General features: G+C 36.4%; 2 protein-coding genes across 3 annotated transcripts in view; one reads left to right on the plus strand and one right to left on the minus strand.

Annotated features, from left to right (window-relative positions):
- The first annotated feature begins 2,177 nt into the window (after window positions 1-2,177).
- Window positions 2,178-5,235, plus strand: LOC137139235 (sperm microtubule inner protein 11-like). The gene is made up of 4 exons (XM_067526227.1): window positions 2,178-2,367; window positions 3,432-3,608; window positions 3,698-3,821; window positions 3,908-5,235. Exons 1-4 carry the CDS (start codon window positions 2,277-2,279, stop codon window positions 3,954-3,956), a joined length of 441 nt encoding a protein of 146 aa, XP_067382328.1. The 5' UTR covers window positions 2,178-2,276; the 3' UTR covers window positions 3,957-5,235.
- A 113-nt stretch (window positions 5,236-5,348) lies between these two features.
- LOC137139231 (adenylate cyclase type 6-like) overlaps window positions 5,349-13,453 on the minus strand; it is a 35,290-nt gene continuing 27,185 nt past the window's right edge. For both annotated transcript variants that reach the window (XM_067526222.1, XM_067526223.1), the window contains exons 14-24: window positions 12,924-13,011; window positions 12,701-12,817; window positions 12,150-12,308; window positions 11,815-11,990; window positions 11,317-11,343; window positions 11,190-11,219; window positions 10,654-10,786; window positions 10,238-10,501; window positions 9,924-10,128; window positions 9,685-9,809; window positions 5,349-8,161 (exon numbers count right to left, since the gene is read on the minus strand). In XM_067526222.1, the coding sequence (XP_067382323.1) occupies window positions 8,033-8,161; window positions 9,685-9,809; window positions 9,924-10,128; window positions 10,238-10,501; window positions 10,654-10,786; window positions 11,190-11,219; window positions 11,317-11,343; window positions 11,815-11,990; window positions 12,150-12,308; window positions 12,701-12,817; window positions 12,924-13,011 (1,453 nt within the window). In that variant the 3' untranslated portion in view covers window positions 5,349-8,032. The remainder of the gene's footprint in view (window positions 8,162-9,684; window positions 9,810-9,923; window positions 10,129-10,237; window positions 10,502-10,653; window positions 10,787-11,189; window positions 11,220-11,316; window positions 11,344-11,814; window positions 11,991-12,149; window positions 12,309-12,700; window positions 12,818-12,923; window positions 13,012-13,453) is intronic.

Genomic DNA, 13,453 nt, shown 5'->3' on the forward strand with positions numbered 1-13,453 from the left:
AGTCATAATTGTGTGAAGAGCCACACTTGTTTAGCTGCTGCTGTTGTTGTTGCTTTTCACTTTAAATGACTGCATTCAATAGACACCTGAGCTCTTCCAGGGGTTTCATGTAAATACGACTTCTTGCAAAAACTGAGGTGTACCTCCTGCTACAAGCTCAAAATACCAGAAGTACAGAAGAATAGAATTTTCAAGATTGGTAAAAATAATTAATTGCCAATCAAAACATTCATCCTCTATGATATAACAAAGTGGTTCCCAACCTTTTTAGCTTGTGACGCCTTAAAGTCAAACAAAAGTTCACTTGTTAGCCCCGAAGTGTTGATGAATTGTTCAGATCATCAGATCAAAATTTCACTTTGTACAATTTGTTTAAAGACTAAACTACACAAGTAACTGATATCCATCACCTCTAGCTGAACAGATTGGCAAACATTGAAAAATTAAGTCCAATTAGTCTATCTCTTTTTCATTCACAACAGCTGTAAACACACAATTAAAGCTGTAAAAGTGAAATAGAACAATAATGTTGTGGTCTGAAAAAAGATTAGCGGAAAGACAATTTAAAGCACCAGTGACGTGATACAAACTGCATTGTCGTGGTGTAGGGATTGTAACCATAACACATTTCACATACAAATCATGTGATCTGTTGTTAAAATAAAAACATTGATTACAAGAACTTTAGTGATTAAAAATATTACTGATTACAATGTTAGCATTCATGAAATTATGTTTTTCACAAATTAACATCAATCATGGAATGTAAGCTACTCAAATACAATTACCTACTTGAAAAAATATGATGCCTAAATGTTAACGTGTTGGCATTAGTATAACAATTTTTTGAAATACATAATTAAACCTACAAATACCACTGACAGGAACCATTTTTATTCTTTGAATGCTTTCAAGTGGGCTACATTTTGCTAAAGATATTTACTAAGTAATAGGATGCTGGTATTTTTATTTAAGTAAAGTATGTGAGCATTTCCTCCACCACTGACATACAAGTATTTGTATATATGTATTTGTAATTCACATACTACATCTTTTTAAGGGTGCTTTATATATAGTCTATACACTTATGGCCTTGACATTGCATGTTGCATTTGCATTCTCACCATCTTTATTGGCATCATCCACGAGTAGGACCTCTGTGACCAGGGCAGCTGGAGCAGTTTCAGCAGACCAGGCCTCACAATTGGAGACTATAATCACACTGGTTGTAGGGAAGCTGGAACATCCCAGAGCTTTTGTTCCAAGCAACTGTCAGAACCCAACTGAAGTGTCATATTTGACAATTTTACATTTTTTCAAGAATCATAAGTGCTTATTGAAACTCTGCCGAAATATTTAATGGTACACTCACTCTGGGTATTGTGTATGTGCTGTGCACATCTGGAATGGATGTGATCACTGACAAACCTGTCATTTGGTGTGACACAAAATGTTTGCCATTTGCACCTGGGGTCTCGAGGAGGTCTCAGAAAATGAGGCTTAACCTAAAGTTAGGTAAAAATCAGGTAAAAGCCAAGTGAACAATTGTGACGTGACAACACAATAAAAAGCCAACCCAGATAAGAGAAATGACAACCTTTACTAAAAAGGGTGAAACATAACCAAATCGTTAGTACACATTAATGATCAGATTCCCACCATTATTATTTTTGAAAACAATAAGAAATAGCTGAGTGTGATTTACATAGACTATAAAATCTGTAGGCCTACTTACGAATATGAAACTGGCCTGATAAACGAATGGTTTCGCAGTCCGTTGTGTTTTCGATTCTTTTATGATAAATACATCTGGATTCCCATACGGTTCGTTTGATTGACGGTTTATTTGACAGAGACGGTGTACATTAATATTTGCTTTAAATGCACCGATAGGGTGGTTTCATCAAAACAGACATTGTATCTCTGTTTATATAATATTACCCTATATTTTTCGGTTCTTCTTTCATTAAAAAATATATTTGTGGATGCTAACTCTTAGAATTCAGGTGTGTGGGGTCTGTTTGGGGTGTTTTAGAATTATCTTCTAAATTAGAAATAGATAAATACACAGGTTATTTTAATTTTGTAGCTTAGTTTTCAGATCACCGTTGTTTCAAAGCGTCAACACGAGACACCACGAGTAGGCGGAGAATCTGTTGCCATGGTTACGTCTAAACCCAAAGTTGTGTATTTATCGTTACAGTCTGTCTGTCTCTCCGTGAGTGTCTTGGTCTCAACAGTCGCGTTTATCGGGTAAAGACAAACTGTGCTTCACCATGGCCTTCTTCGGTTTAACCCACCTTGGTTATCAAAACCCTATAGGCGATAAAATGTTAATGAATCCCAGAGGAGCGTCGCATTCCCAGGGTAAGACAAACTGTAGCCAGTGTTAGCGACACTGCAAACCCCGAAGTCTCCACTTTCAGAAATAGCAAGCTACACGTAGCACCAATGTTAACACGTTACATGAGCTAGAGAGCAAGGTGGCTAATGTTTGCCAATGTAGGCTAATTAAGTTGCTCTTTATAGTTTTGGAAGACTTTTAGAACATAGATGGGTTGGTTAGCGTAAGAGACGGGGGCCTGGGTACAGACGTGCTTTCAATGAGAAAACCTTTTACCCATAATATCGAATACTAATAGTTAGCATTATTAACTACTAATGCACCACTACTGTCTATTTTGTAGTCCTTTTTTTTGATGAACAGATTTGTTAATAAAATAGCATAATCGGCTAAATATTATCAGAGTCTAGCTGACCAGCAGTCCGCAAGCTTGAACTTACTAGTGAATGCTTGGCATAAAGATTATAACTTTTCTATTTAATAAACCACCAGGGCTTTGTCTAGAATTGCTTTCGATTTAGGTCCATTCAAACTTGTTATATTTTAGTATTTATTTAACTCCCAGATCCCATTTACTTTTAATTGTTACCCATATAATGAATGTAAATATTAAATACATTTAAATACATGTGACCTAACATATATGATGAAATAATCTCCAATCACATTATCACACATAATATCTGGAGCAAATCTTATCTTGACATGATTAAAATCATTATCAAGATATTTTGTTAATTTCTTCTGTACACAGTGACTTTGTGTGATCCAATAAATGTCAGGTTAATGCTGAATCTAAAATATCACAGTGTTGTATTCATTCTCTCCCTGCTGATATGGAACAGACTGGATGATATAATAGTCAACATACTGAATATTTCGATTTTTTTGTTGAGGTCATGTTTTGATTTCCAGAGATAAACACTTGATGTACCTAAACAATTTTTTTTTTCACTATGCAGCGAATAAACACAGTGCACAACAGTACTAAAGAGTTACACTACACTACTTGATATGCGCTTTAATTAATTAATTAATTAATATGAATTTATATGCTGTTGATTTAACATATACTGTGTTTATGCAGAGGTTCCTATTAACGTCAGAGCAGGGCTGCCTACATTGGTTCAAGACCAACAGGGTCCCCTGAGGTGTACAGACATATGCAGCATTACCGACCAGCCACTTCCCTACAGCACGGATATACACCATGGCAGCCATGAGCAATATAAAGAGATGGTAAAACGGGTAGAAACACCCAGATGTGAGTAAGCATAGAGGAATGGGACATAATTCAAGCTGTATTTCTGTTAAAGTTAAGTAGCCTACATAAAGTGAAATTGTTATCTTCAGCCCCTAACCAGCTTTACCTAATGCCTCTAACGGACAGCCAGCAGTATGGATGGATGATATCCAAAAATCCTGAACCATGGACCCAAGTGAAACGTTTCCCCCGAATAAACAGTGAGATGACAAAGTAGGTGAAATTTCTCAATCTATTATTGATTTTTTTTACAAATTATCTTGACCTATGTGAATGTAATCCACTCGTTGCTTTTACAGGTTTGTTAAAGAAATGTCACAGACAAACCGAGAGTTCAGCCTTTTCTGATAGTCCTTTTCATTTACATCGTCTTTACATGCATGCAAAGATTTTTAAATAAACTGAACAAATCCACGTTTTGAGAATTGTTTTCATGATTTATTTTGTTGACTCTCAATGATTAATGATGAATCTACTTCGATCAGCCACAACATTAGCACTGGTCTTAATAATGTCATGGAGGACTAGGGTCAGCATGGCCACTCTGAGCAGTCTGCCACTTTACAGCCCTACACACAGCAAAATATAACTGTGTGCAGACGTAGTAGATGTAAATTAATTACTCAAGCAAAAGTGCAAGTATTAGCCTACATTCTCCTCTTAAGTACCACTTTAAATCTTTCCCTAAAGTAAACGTCCTAAGCACATTATCTATATTTTGCTTGTTTACTGCTGAATATGGTAATTGTGGCAAAACCTTATTTAATAAAAAATAAGTCAAGGATTACTGTTTTTTGTGTGTTGTAATGTGCCCCATCCATAATGATTCATTAACATCTATTTAATTTTTTAAAAATAAAACACATATATTTACATTAAAACTACTAGGTGATTAATGTTGTGGCTAATCAGAGTCTTTTGTTCAAAAAAGACATTTTTACTTTGAGGTGATTAATTGAGCTGTAGTAACTGTTTACAAATGAACGTTTTGAAAATCAGGAAGTGTGAATACTCTGAATTGTGATGGGTACAAAAATTTACAGATGGCTTATTATGAGAAAAATAAAAAGTTTAAACAAATTACCAAAACCCTTAAAAACAAAAGAATGCATTTGTACACAAGTGAATCTGACATCTTGTGACAATACATCACAAGATAAATCATCATACCATCTTTTACAATTGTTGGTTAATCTATTCAGAAACTCTAGGCTGATCAAGGAAATTGTACTGTTTAGCATCATGAAAATATGTTAAAGTATTGGTGCTGGATACTCATTATAGCAGAAGTTCTGTAATGGATCAGAGAATTACCATCAATGTAAAATTACTAACAACACACTCATTATACAAAAACAACACGATTACCTATACAGATGATGTGCAGCAATACAGGCAACTCAAAATCTTTGAGTTGACTGTCTGTGCATTTCACAGATCAAATGGGGAGTAGCGAAAAATAAAGCATTTCCTTTTTATACATGTGATATTGGTGCTAATAAAGTTTGATTTTAGTTCAGAGTAGGTAATTATTTCAGTACACCAGTCAGCTCATAAATCTTTTTTCGAAAAAGTTAAAACAAATTTATACATTAAACTACTTTCTATTTCTGCAAATTACATAGTGTTACATAGTGTTTGTCATTTGCATTATGAGAGGCACCATTTTTATATGCTAGAGGTAATCTATATCAGTATGTTTAACAACATTAATAAATATATGAAGACACAAAACAGCCATTGATTTAATTTTTTTATTTTTTCTTCAAGGGGAAATGTTATTTTTCTCTTTGTCATAGTCCTCAACTCTTCTTGTCCTTCAACATTGTGAAACACACCCCTTTAACTCATCCAACCAAGGGAAAATACAAATAAAACAAAAACAAATATCGAAGAATTCATCAGGCCTGAGCAAAACACTGTTTCAGTAGTATGGGGACAACCTTCCTCCCCTCTGCCGTTCCCCCCAAAACATCCCGTAGGCTAACAATCAACACAAGTCTATGGACAACCAATAGAAATAGAATACATACAATCCACATTTTTATGAACTCATGTCCATTCTATAAACTCTTTGCTTAAATGAATCATTCTTCGTGGTCACAGTTCACGTTATAGTTGGTGATCTCCCTCACATTGCTGTTCAGGTGCTCTCACCACGCCTGAGTCCACATTATCATTACACAGGAGGAACCAATAGCACAAGGCTGCTTGAGCTGGCTTTGATACAAACATGATCAACTGTTGGATGCCATTATAAATGTGGTGGAAGAGCTAAATCAGGGCTGATTCTTCCAGTTGAACCTGGAGAAATCAAGATCACTGCAATAATGAGTGTACTGGAAATGATTCTCGACAAGCCCTTATCCCTTTCTTCAGACAGGGCAAGCAGGCACAGTCCCAGTTTAGTGTTATTCTGAGATTTGTTGTATATTAACTTAAGGCAATCAAACTCAGCTATTAGTATTGTGAGTTTTCGCTTAACACTGAGTGGGAGATAATACAAGAAATACATGTGTAGGCCTACTAATTACTGTCATCTTTACATAGTGTTTTAACAAGGATGCCATTTCTTTCTATTTAAATGTTTAACGCGTGGAAGGGAGAGGTCACTTTAAAGTCCGACTGAGATTTACAATACTGCAGTAGTGGCATAAATTAAAAAAAGCACAGTGAATCATTTGTATATTGTTTTATGCTATACTTTTGTTAGCATACATCACCCAGGTTCAGCTGCAAAGGCAGCTAATGGTTATTACTTACTGTACATGATCAGACCTATTGCCAGGTGACTGTATCTTACATTAGGATTGGACAGCAGAATTCATTGGCTGCAGTTGATCAGTTGGTACCAGTGAGCTTGAGCTTTACAACTGGCACTTTACAACAAAGCGTGCTGGTCTTTGATCCTTATCATTGGAACGGAATCATCATAATAAGCATAATATAATTCATTAGAATCTTTGTAATAATAACAACATTAAGAATATACAAATGATGAATACAGAAGTGATATAAAATACCCTACGTTAAAACAAACAAATGAAAACAAGATGCCACAATCAGACATGCTTCAAAGCGATAATGTTTGGCAAGAAAGCAGTTTTGTTGTATCATAAAAACCTCACAGTGAAAACAGTTATGCCCCTTCAGGATTAAAAAGCACAGTATTCAGTCAAAAATCAATATACGGTACATCTCTCCTTCATCTAGTTCTTCTTCATAGAAGAAGCAGGCCAAGTGGTACTGCTGTTTTGAAATCTGAGGTTTCCCCTGATGACTCTGGAACAACTTAAAGATTTAAATGTTTTAATTTCCATTTGCACCCAAAAATAGTTTTGAAAGGGAAGGAGCAGTCGATGACAAAATACTGTTACTGCTAAAACCAGCCGCACACTGGCTGCTCAAGCTCTGAGGAACCAATCTGACATCAAATGAGAATGAAGAGGATCCTAATCCTTGCTGGAGCTACTTCTACTCCTCACAATGCAGATAAAAAATAAAGATTTTAGATATGACCTTCATTAACATCCTTTGTCCTCTTTAGTATATATGTTTAGAAATTGATGGCAATATTATAATTAAAATTTATTGTTATCAGCTCTTTGCCTCCTGAATGACAGAAACAATAAATTAATTGTACATATTTTATGAAAATAATATAGCAGCCTGGACTGCCAGCGAATGGGCAAAAAGACAATAGATTCAGGCCTTCTGCCTAAAAAAAAAAAAAAAAAAAAAAAGTGGTGGTGATCATTGCTAACTTTAGCAAGAACATATCAAACTTTTCTTGCAGTGTTTTATTAAATACTTTAGTCTTTGGTCAATATATTCCTCCTCAGTTTATACATATATTAATACAGACACAAATATGCATGTATATACACCCTTATAAATGTGTAATAAACTGGATATTTGTGTTCGTATTTGTTCACACTTTTTCATAAAGGACCTTTTGCACAGTACATCAAGACTGAAATAAATAATTAACCTAGAAACAAAATATGAGTACCTGTTCATAACTCCCATGAAATCAAAATTACCAGGAAAAACAAACAAACAAAAAACACAAAGTAAAATAATAAAAAGTAGCCATATGTACAGCATAATTCTTCTTTTGACACAGGCTAAAAGGCGTTTTAAATAAACAGACTTTGCATCTTTCAAGAAGCCTGAGAGAGAGGCTAGACATGAGAAAAACACTTGTCCTTTAATGTGTATGTGGCCCAAAATGGCTGTCAAACAAGAACATGTTTTTCTCATCAAGAACACTTTCTTTATAAAGTCCTAAAAGTTAGTTTTTCCTCCTTGCTTGGGATCCAAGTGATGCCGTTTCTGGTTTTTAGCCATTCGCTCACACTGTGAGTCCTTGCTCAATGGTGCTGCAGTGGGGATCATCCCAGCTTCTGCTGTTGCCATGGCTGCTAACTGTTGGGTGGTCCATCATTCAGGAAATAGGTGGTCATTTCGCCTTTACCTTTGACCTTGACAACCCCACGACACTCCAGCACGTACCCTTTGCTTGCAAGCACCTGGTGGAGATCTGTGGTCACCTGTGAAAAGAAAATACAGCAGATTGGCTGATGAAAATATTTTATTTTTAAAAGATATTTTTTTGCCAGCCCCATCTTGATTTTAAATGTACAGGTGGACTTAACATATATGAGGCTACAGGCCCTGTGTTGTAACTTTCCTTTTAGTGTTGACAGAAATAGTATTAACATACATTTTCATTTAAAGCTCCAGTAAGTTGAGTTAAAGGATAAGTGTGTTTTATAACAGTTTAAATATGCTCCAAAACGTAATGTTAAAAGGTCATGTCAAAAGCTTGACCAGATCTGCAGAGATGTTGACTTTTTAAAGTTTTTGATTAAGGCTAACCCTTTTCTATTGGAGTTTAGAGCTGTCAATCAACATTTGAAACAAACTCCACAAAGCCACTGAACCTCTGTTACCACCTTTTAGCTCAATGTTTCCCTTCTTTGCTCTTAGACAGGTACACAAACACATCACAATTCATGCCGAAGCCAAAACTGACAAGACTATCAAGTTCTGCAAATAGCTGGCGAAATCCTGGAGTGTCTAGCAGCTACCATATAATGCACTGCTTTAGTTTCTTTAACATAAAGAGCATAATAATCTTTCTTCATAATGGTCTTGCTAACAAACACATTTTGCTTTCAAATTCTGACCTCTGGTGGCATTTCAGAAAACTATCAGCATGTGCTTAGTTGCTCAAGGTTTTTAGAGTGAGCTGGCTGCAAAAGCTGAAGTGAAATTTCTCAGCTCTAAAGTTAAGAAATCAAAACGGATGCTATGTTACACACACGCTTTAACAATAACCATTCACACTCAGTGGTCACTTTATTACAATCTAATTAAATCCACTACAACTGATCTGCCATAATTTCAACTTTTAAAAAGCCTATAACTTTTAGTTTTTTTACAATGTCATGGTGTTGGACTGGACTGCATTTTATTGAGAGGTGTTTTTGACCTTTTGTCCTTTCACAATAATAAAATCTTTATCACTGATGGACATGCTGAGCGTGTTTTACTAATAGCAACTGGTTTGGCCAGTTTAAAAATGTGAATATTTGATATTTTCAGTCTTCTACACATACAGACTTTAACTGTCTTACACCATTTTGGGTGGTTGTCACCAAAGATTACCTATAGACAGCTACTTTTTCTTTTTCTTGTATATTGTGTTCAGGGACATTTAGAGTTTGTTAAATTGACAAAATGAAAAGTCTGACTTTGAGCAAGCAAAAAGGACAGCATATATGTAGGGTAGGATAATGTATTATAGTCAAAAATAAACTTCATTATAATCCCAACAGACTTGTATTTGAACTTGCATATGCATGGCAATCAACAGAAACTCAATATTGAAATATGGCAGACCTGTATTGAACTGTATTAGAGTCTAAACTAATGGCTACTAAATGTAATATTATTTACAACAACAAATTTTTAATGTGTTCATTTCATCGTATATAACATTCTATTAATAGCAGGATTTCCAAAAACCCTTAAACACTGAAATTTAACAGTGGTACCATGACAGTCTTACCTGTATGCGATCAGGTACACCTGTGCTGTCCATTCGACTAGCCACATTGACAGTGTTTCCCCAAATATCATACTGAGGCTTCCGTGCCCCAATAACTCCTGCTACCACTGGTCCAATGTTGAGACCTGGGAATAAAAGACAAAAACACATCACAATTCATCAACAAAGCTGCTGTGTTACAGTGTTTTTTCGGAATTCTGTTCTCTTTCTTAGGGGATAACACAGTAACTTTAGCTTACCTATCTTCATCTGGAAGTTGTTAAAGGAATGCTCATTGATGTATTTCATCTGCTCTCTCAGTCTCATGGCATAGTCAGCCAGTGCAGTAATATGGGTACGGCCCTCTTTGTCATAAGTGGAGTCATTAAGACCGGAGGCTGCCATGTAGGTGGAACCAATGGTCTTGATCTTTTCTAGCTGCCTGTACTTCTCTTCACTGATGATCTGATGAATGACAACCACAGACAATGATTTCGAATTGTTACAAATTACAAATAATCACATTGTTTTTAAATTGTGCAATACGCATGAGTCAAATCTCAACAAACTTTACCTCATCAAAGTCAGCAATGATCTCGTTGAGTAACCGGAGGCACTCCACTCCTTCATTGTTGGCCTCCAGCTCCACATAGAACTCAGAGAAGTTGCTGATGGAGGCAAACATGACAGCCACACACTCACAGGACTGGTAGTACAGCTCATCATTACGTCGTTCACGTGCCAAGAAGTGAGCAGCTACGTCTTTAGGCAGAATATTGTGGAGGAGGCGACGATTGTAGGCTTGCAGCTCTTCCATCTCCTCCTTCTCCTCTGTGGCCTGGGAGTGAATATTCCTCGTTAGATACATTCAGCTTTTATGACCACCATTAACTTAATATGTAGCAGGTGTGACGTGAACAGAAATTTGTAGCTATTTAATTATGATGTTAACAAAGTCAGATAGCACCCTCTAGTGGAAACTCTACATACCTGTAGTTTCCACAGGAAGTCGAGGCGTGCTGTAGATTCAACCTGCTGGGCGTGCAGGTACAGTGCCAGGACAAAAACTGTGAGGATGACTGGAGTCATAACCCTCAGAGACACTTTGGTCACAACAAATGGGCTGCAGGGAGACAGATGGAGGTCGGAGCAGACAGCTGAGTGTTCATTTATGTGAGTAAAAGTAGCTTTACCACAAGGTAAAATAGCTGCGCATTCAAAATTGTATTTATGTATTAGTATAAAACAGCATATTTTCCAAGCCAATTGCAAAATAATAAATACTATACTATTGCATACAGTAGTAGTAGTAGTATCCCCTCCAGGACTATGTCTTAACTCAACTTAACCTAAGACAATATATCCTAATTTATTGTTCAAAAGCCCATTTTTGCCCCTAAATATTACTAGCATGAAAATTAGGAAATTACCTCAAGTAAATGTACTGTTCATACCTTCTATCGTTGACATAAAAATCGATCACTACAGACATTGAAATAATAGAGTAACACTAAATGTAGTCTTACCACTGGTTTGTAGTTTCATTGAAACTGGACCTATATGGAAAAATGGAAATATTCAATATTGTCAATACAAATAAAGGAAATAATTGATTGTTTCGTTTATAACTTAAATGTAAGTTTAAATTCTTACCATGGAGCACTAGTTTCATTTATATCACTGAAAAGAGAATATTCAAATTAGAATATATAGTAAAATTAACACAAATGTGAGATTTAACATTAACAACATAGTTGCTTAATTTTATGGCACAGAATTTATGCATAAATATGACCAAGTCACCATATGTGATATTTAACATAATATCAAAGCATACTTTTTATATTAAATTCATGGTCTATTAACGTTTGACAAAACTAACAAAACTAGCAAAATTGCTCAGTGCATCAGAGTAAAACAAAGCTAATATGATTCTTATTTAGAATCTAACCTATAATGTTATGTTTCGATAAAGTTTGATGAATAAAGCTGAAGAAATATTTTCAAATATGTGGTTCCGTGCTCTACAGCTCAGACATGTAAAACCAATATGTGTAAACTGAGAAGGCGCTGCCTGCCATCTTATTTTATACAAAGAATTTAAAATCTGTTTCTTGCTCTCCTGTCAAGCATCCAGCATATGGCACTTACATGGCATTGGAGGTGACAAAGAGGTCAGCGTTGTCAAATAGTGCTACTTGTGGCCACTCCACCAGCAGCAGGAAGGTGAGCTGGATGAGCAGCATTAGGGCCAGCTTCCCTATGCTGCTGATCTGCAGGAATACTGAGCAGGCCAGCAGCGTCAGCAGCACACTGTAGCTGAAATACTGGCACAAATAGGAGACAGTAGCATCATAAAGAGGTGTTATCAACAATAGATTGTAGAAAAAACAGAAATGCAAATGGGACGTTTTCTTTTTTAAATGGTTCCACTGTCGGTGCTTCGGAAACACAAACAGTGAAGGGGTGAGAGGCAATCCACTCACCTCGGGAAAGGGGCAGGAGGGGCCTTGGCTAGGACAGCTCTCTAGACCCCCCTCAACAGACACATTCAAGCTGCGGATCAGACAGGGTGTCACCAGGGCTGCAGAGGTGTTCAGCTTCTCTGCTACGCATGCCTTTAAGCTTGTAGTGTCACAAGCAAACTGCAGTGAAGCCAAACACACACATGAGCATTCAGAATGATTTCCAACACACAGGTTTTATCTCCAGGAGGGGACAGGCATGTATTATGGGATAGATGCGTGGCATGGTATAGCTCTTAAGATAACTTTCACTGTGATTATTCATCATTTAATGCCAATACAGCTGAACACTCAACAGAAGAGTAGTTGTTAACCTGGATTATATTGGTTTTGTTCGTTTACATCCTAACCATGAAATAATGACTTGTTCAGCCAGCTGTTTGTCTGACTCCTAACTTGCTGACTGTGATGCAGCTTTGTTGGTCCCCATTTTTATGTTGCATCCATGAAATGCTGATCATTTCATCAATTAAACTGCTTATGCATTTGGGGAGCAATTACTTTGATCTTACCATATTAACAAAGGCGGAGATGAAGACAAGGATAATGGTAAATACTCCAACCAGGGTGCTGTTGGTGCGAGACTGGACAATCTTCTTTGAAACAGTCTGCATTGCAGCTGGAAAGAGCTGCAAGTGGGAGCACAGCAAAGATAAATGAGGCACATACAAAATATACAGAGACAGCACAAAAATATGGGCAAAGTTGTGAAGGTGTCTAGATAAGCTCCACTACCTTGATGCAAGAGTATATGGCACAGATGAAAAGGATGTTGGCGAGTATGATGAAGATACTGATGTAGATTCCCAGCATGACTGGGGTGCTGTGAGAAAATAATACAAAAAATACAGTTGGACAGACATTTTTAAATTAGTGTTGTTTCACAATTAACCCGTTTGATTTGGCTTTAACAAACTGGTGTGTTACTCTGGTTCATTTGAGCTGGTGTGAAAGCTGTCAGACAAACTCCAGTGCAATCCAAACCACCACACTCTGGTGTATTTTTTGTGATGTCAAAATAAAATGAACAACCAATAGATATGTTAAAAACCAACTCCCGTGTGATTGAACATTATATTATTAATTTATATACACACCTATTTGGTATGTATTTCATTGTACTATTTTAAGTTTTCCACACAGCTCAACAGCCGAGCAAACTGTATGTACAAGTGTAAATGTTCATACTGTTCATGGATTTTACGGTAACACTTTAGATTACGGCCCGTAACTTACAGGGTAAGTACAGTGAACTTACTGTGAAC

The sequence above is a fragment of the Channa argus genome, chromosome 13, assembly GCF_033026475.1.
Source record: "Channa argus isolate prfri chromosome 13, Channa argus male v1.0, whole genome shotgun sequence".
Taxonomy (NCBI): Eukaryota; Metazoa; Chordata; class Actinopteri; order Anabantiformes; family Channidae; genus Channa; species Channa argus.

Bases quoted from the DNA above. Each gene is read 5' to 3' on its own strand.
- LOC137139235 (XM_067526227.1), top strand. From the start codon at position 2,277: ATGGCCTTCTTCGGTTTAACCCACCTTGGTTATCAAAACCCTATAGGC. The intron at 2,368-3,431 runs GTAAGACAAACT...GTGTTTATGCAG, and splicing joins AGGAGCGTCGCATTCCCAGG to AGGTTCCTATTAACGTCAGA. The intron at 3,822-3,907 runs GTAGGTGAAATT...TTGCTTTTACAG, and splicing joins ATAAACAGTGAGATGACAAA to GTTTGTTAAAGAAATGTCAC.